This window comes from Arachis ipaensis, chromosome B02 (genome assembly GCF_000816755.2).
Source record: "Arachis ipaensis cultivar K30076 chromosome B02, Araip1.1, whole genome shotgun sequence".
NCBI lineage: Eukaryota > Viridiplantae > Streptophyta > Magnoliopsida > Fabales > Fabaceae > Arachis > Arachis ipaensis.
Window position 1 is genome coordinate 1,888,435 of NC_029786.2, and position 5,800 is coordinate 1,894,234.

At 29.9% G+C, this 5,800-nt stretch overlaps 2 protein-coding genes and 1 non-coding gene across 3 annotated transcripts; all 3 read left to right on the top strand.

Annotated features, from left to right (window-relative positions):
* On the top strand, positions 313-2,180 carry LOC107622459 (desiccation protectant protein Lea14 homolog). The gene is made up of 2 exons (XM_016324358.2): positions 313-560; positions 1,586-2,180. The coding sequence occupies exons 1-2, from the start codon at positions 355-357 to the stop codon at positions 1,845-1,847; spliced, it is 468 nt and encodes a 155-aa protein (XP_016179844.1). The 5' UTR covers positions 313-354; the 3' UTR covers positions 1,848-2,180.
* On the top strand, positions 2,341-2,413 carry TRNAA-AGC. The gene has a single exon. It is a non-coding gene; the product is annotated as a tRNA-Ala (tRNA).
* On the top strand, positions 4,717-5,687 carry LOC107628113. The gene has a single exon (XM_016330921.2). The coding sequence runs from the start codon at positions 4,821-4,823 to the stop codon at positions 5,481-5,483; it is 663 nt and encodes a 220-aa protein (XP_016186407.1). The 5' UTR covers positions 4,717-4,820; the 3' UTR covers positions 5,484-5,687.

A 5,800-nucleotide genomic window follows, 5' to 3' on the forward strand; every position in this document is an offset into this window, starting at 1 on the left:
TCACTGATCATCATTATTTTTATGCTGATGAAGCAAAGAATAATGCATGGTGAGTTTAACTTTAACACCTCATTTATTTTCACCCACACACTTGCATGCAATCAGAGATATTCATGTAAATGTCTCATACCGTGCATGACAAGGACCCTTCCCGCTTTCAACACGTGTCCATCACGTGTCGGCATAGCATAACGAAAACCCACACGTGTCAGTATCAGCAACATCGCATAGTTATAGGATCAAGATCAGTAAGCCTCATCCACTCCTATTAAAAACAAGAACCCATATTGAAGATGAATGAGAGTTAATTAGTTCTTGTTTGTTTCAATTCATAGTTTGTTGTTATTATTGAAAATGGCTCAGTTATTGGATAAAGCGAAGAACTTTGCAGCGGAGAAGATGAGTGATGTGGCGAAGCCTGAGGCGCATGTAACTGACGTGGACTTCAAGCGCGTGAGCAAGGATCACATTGAGTATTTGGCCAAAGTCTCTGTTCAGAATCCTTACTCTGCTTCTATCCCTATTTGTGAGATCAAATACTCTTTCAAAAGTGCTTCAAGGTATTTTTCATTATTCTTCATCTCATGTTTTTTTTTTTCTTCTTAGCTTCATTCTTAACTAACAGATGAATTATCTCTACCAATAGTTGTCAAATGAATATGAATCTATGTATATGCTATATGAATGTAATAGGTTTGTTAAGTATGGATTTTAATTACATGTTAATTGAGAACAACAATTTTTTTTTTAATTTTAATTGCAAATTTTTTACTCTAAAGAGAGAATAAGTTTTTTTTATTTTATTTTAAAAGAACTTATTCTCTAAAGAGTTATTCATATATTGAATCAATTGTGATAAAATATATTTATATCAAAAATAAAAAATTAATTATTATATTTTAAAATACAATAATAGGAGTGTAAATTACCTAACCGAACTGAATCGCAAAATCGAGCCGAAATTTACAACAATAGAAAAAATCAATTTTTTTATTTTTAATTTTTTTCGAATTAAACTGATCGGTTTGGTTCGGTTTTCGGTTGGATTCGGTAAAAACCGATCCGAACTGAAGAAGTGGCTTAGTAATGATTTGAAATGAAAATTTTAGACTTAACAATTGTTTTATGTTCAGTTGTTAGAATGAATTGAAATTGTATTGAATTTGAATGTAATGTTATTTCAGTTTATTGATTGTTTTGAATATTATTTTATTGAGATTAATTTTCTATTAGTTATGATTTAAAAACCAAAGAATCAACCGAATCAAATCATTTTTGGTTCGGTTTGATTCGGTCGTTGCACAGACAACAAATCGATTAATTGGTACTCTATGAAAACCGAACCGATTGGTTCGGTTGGTTTTTAGTCTAAAATCGAACCAAACTGAACCGATAACATCCCTAACAATATATATCAATGATATTGATTTAAATGAGTTAAATAATATATATACAAAAATTTATAGTGTTTGATTTGATAGTTAATTTAATTCATGCACATAATATTTTTTATATCAAATTCAGTTGATGTTGCTTTTTTTTTTCCCTGAAAATTGAATTTAATTCGATATGGTTGAAATTAAAGGGAGATAGCAACAGGGAGAATACCAGACCCAGGATCACTGAAGGGTAAAGACACAACAATGGTGGATGTGCCAGTGAAGGTACCTTACAATGTATTGATGAGCTTAGCCAAGGACGTTGGTGCTGATTGGGACATAGATTACCAATTGGACATTGGTCTTGTTATTGATCTTCCAGTCATTGGAAACTTCACTATTCCTCTCTCTCACAATGGAGAGGTCAAGCTTCCATCCCTCACTAGCATGTTCAGCAAAGAAAATTAATCAAAAATAATAATAATTTATTATAACAATTAATAAATATTAAATAAGTTAAGTTTTATTTTTTATTTTTTATTTTTGTCTCTGTAGTATTATAGGAAAGTTTAATGTTTTTTTTTAATTTAAATTAGTGTTGGGACACATGTACATGTGCAATTGTGCATGCATAGTGCGTGCATATGCTTGTAAGTAGTAGTGCTAGTTTGTTCCATACATGTGTGTATCTATGATTGTACGCATATATAGTATATGCTTTTGAATAATTATATTATACAAGAGGCGTCTTGTAATAGTATTCTCTTCGTAGCTTCAAGCAGGTTGATCTATTGGATGGAAGATTCTTGTGATTTTCATGGTTGTGTTGGTGTACAAGTTACTAAGAGAAGAGTATGCGTTGAACTAAAAGTTTCAATTGAATTATAAAATAATTTACACGACAGAAACAAATAAGCAAAAGTAAGAATGATAAAACTAAAGTAAGACTTAATAACAGAAAGGGGATGTAGCTCAGATGGTAGAGCGCTCGCTTAGCATGCGAGAGGTACGGGGATCGATACCCCGCATCTCCACCAAAAAAAAAGTTTTTTTTTTTTAATTTTTTTTCTTTCCCAGTGATCAGTTTATTCGTTTGAATGTGACAATCAATTTGTACTCGGTTATGGAATTTATAATATAAAAAAAAGAGAGAGAATCTGTGTCAAATTTAAAAATGACAATAGTTCTGGTAAACTCGTCATTTCAATCTTAATTTTGACAGTGGACACTTTAAATTAATCATAATTTGGACTAATGGAGTTTTGATTTTGAAGTAGAATATATCTCTGACCCATCATGACTAGAGGTTGAACAAATTTTCCAATTTTTTCTGTTCATGATTATTTTCTTAGTCATGTACAATGTGTTCATGCAACTTCTTTTGTGTGCCGCATACACCATATTTATTATAATATAATCCCATCACATTCATCTTTCATTGTTTTCTTCGTTTTAGCCTTTCTTATTGTAGTTCTTATTTTTCTTGAAATAAAAAATCATCAAGGTTCCATTGCCTTTAATTTCCATCTTAAAAGTGTGCCTTTTGGCATGAGTTGACTCTTATTATGAGAAAGTCTAAGACATCAGTAATTTTTGTATTTTGTGACCAACATTTAACTATCAAAAGAAAAGTGAGTAATTTCTCACCATTGAATTTAATCTCACACCATTAAAAATACTATTGATGACTAATTGATAGTTACAAAACACAAAAATTTTTCTAATAGTTAATTAGGAATGCAAATTTATCAACGCGGTAATGGCCACCTTCTAGAAGTGTATGTGATCCATTAATTTGTTCAGACATACAATGGAAAATATATAAGCCAAGGTTCTACAGAAATTAATTAGTACATCACCGCTATCTTATTTCATGTCCCTGTCTTAGGCTTGTAGCACAATCTATATATCTATTTGTTGTAAATATCGAGCAAAAAAAAAAATTAATTAAAAAAATTTAGTTATTCACTTGTCGAATTAAAAGATGACATGAGAGAAAAAAATTAGCGTTACACTAGAAAATAAATAGCCTTTTCTTTATTTATTTAGATAATTGAACAAGATGTATAATACAGCCTTTTTTTTTCAACAATACTATAGAAATTTAAATTCTATAAGGTGAGATAATTTTATCGTTTCGGCCAATAAAATTTAAAATAAAAAGGATTTGCAAAAGTTCTATTAAATCCAAAGGAAAATTATTCTTTTCTTTTCTCGTGTTTAAAATTATAGATGTATGATGTTGTTACTCTTGCTTTGTATATTTATTTGTACCTTCTGCTACACTTACAAAATAGGTACCAAACTAAGCTACTTATAATTCACTCTAAACCTTGTTGGTAGTGATATTATACTTCATATGAAATTCTATTGAATAATCTTATAATTTACATGTAGATAACAGAAACAATTTGTTTCCATATGCAAATGCCCACGTGTAATAATAATACTAGCTAGTACTAGTGCTATTTATTCAAGGCACAAAACAAAGTGTATTAAAGTATTGGCACAAATGACAAAACAACATTATGTAATAATAAGACCGTGTCCAAATAGCGTAAACATAAATAAAAACAGGCAATGTTGTTTACATGTTTTTAATTAATTTTCTTTTTAATTTAATTAGAAAGTCTTTATTTTATTATCCGATCCCTTACTAACTTCAAATATATAGTTGCAATTTTACACTTGACTAGATATGAGCTGTCGCAGATGTATTATGAAGAAAGAAAAGAATGTAATATTTTTTGTATAGTACGATAAATTATTCATATATTTATAGGGTTTAATTTTGATGCACTGACAATATGAAACGTTTTACACAGTTGTATAATTACAACTGTTTTTTTGAATAGTCATTTATGCAATCAATGTAAAAAATAATTATTTTTACTAATATGGTATTATATAATTGAACGTACGTGTAAAGCGGTTTTACACTGACAGTGCATCAAAAATTAAATTCATATTTATATGCTAAAATAAATATTTAAATTAAATTTTTTCGAGTCTTCTATCTTTGGTAAAAATAAAAAAATAAAAAAACGTTTCAGTAAAAGTTGATTAAGCAATTTTATGCAATTTATTTTTAAAAGTGCCACAATCTGTGAAAAATAAATGTTCTCTTTTTAATTACACTTATTTTTAGATAATGAAATATTTAAGATACCGCATTGCTTTTCTTAATGCATCCACATTCCTTCTTTCTTTTTCATTCTTCTTAAAAAGGTCAAAGAGTATAAAGCAAATTTCAAATCAAATTAATTAACATGAGTCACATGCTTGTGTGACCAAAAAGAAAGGGAAAATAAACACAACTACTATAAATATTCAAACTAAGTAACAAACAAAAATAATTCAAAATCCAACCACATCTTCATCAATTTCTCCATTCACTTCTTCCCTTTATCAAAACCTCGTCAAAACCTCATCAAATCAACCATGGCAGAAATTGATCAAGTTAGACCCTTAGCCCCATCAAGAGACCAACAAAGTAGTAGTGATGATGAAGAAGCTCTCATCAAAACCAAACATCTTAGGAGAATCAAATTATGTGGATGTGTAAGTGCAATTTCTTTCTTAATATTTGTAATAGTAAGTGTGATTTTATCATTCACAGTTTTTAAGGCCAAAGATCCCATAGTTACAACTAATAATATCACACTCACAAACCTAGACTTTAGTGTAAATGTAAATCCAATGACTCCTAGTGTAAAGGTTAATATGTCTCTTTTAATAGACATGTCTATTAAGAATCCTAATTCAGCATCCTTCAAATTTCGTAATGCAACCACGGCCATCAGCTACCGTGGGGTGGCCGTGGCCGAGGTGAAGAATCCGCCGGGGATTGCTAAGGCCAGACGGACATTTAGGATGAATGTCACGGCGGATGTGTTGGCCGACCGGCTCGCTACTAGGCCGGAATTGTTTTCGGATGTTATGTCTGGACACATGACCTTAAACACCTACACAGAGATTTCAGGGCGTGTTAAGGTTTTGGTAATTAAGAAACATGCTGAGATTAAGATGAATTGCACTGTGAATGTTGATTTTTCAAGTAAGCAAGTTCAGGACATGAATTGCAAACGTAAGGTGAAAATTTAGACATTGTTTGAATTTTTGTTGTAATAATTGTTCTTCAATATATCTTCTCTTTATTTATTTATAGCTGAGTTTGTTTAGAGTGTTTTATTTTTGCTCTGCTTTTCTAGGCCTAAATTTATGTAATAATAGAAATTAATATAATTATTCTAGATTATACATCATATATACATATTCCAATTATCCCGTTTGTTTTACATAAACATGGTACAAAATAATCTAGTTATGATTTTCTTCTGTTAATTTTTGCATATAAATTTCATTAATTAGTAAATTGTACCTTCTTCTGCATATGAGCTATAAGGCCACGTTTGGATATA

Bases quoted from the DNA above. Each gene is read 5' to 3' on its own strand.
- LOC107622459 (XM_016324358.2), top strand. From the start codon at position 355: ATGGCTCAGTTATTGGATAAAGCGAAGAACTTTGCAGCGGAGAAGATG. The intron at 561-1,585 runs GTATTTTTCATT...TTGAAATTAAAG, and splicing joins TCTTTCAAAAGTGCTTCAAG to GGAGATAGCAACAGGGAGAA.
- LOC107628113 (XM_016330921.2), top strand. From the start codon at position 4,821: ATGGCAGAAATTGATCAAGTTAGACCCTTAGCCCCATCAAGAGACCAA.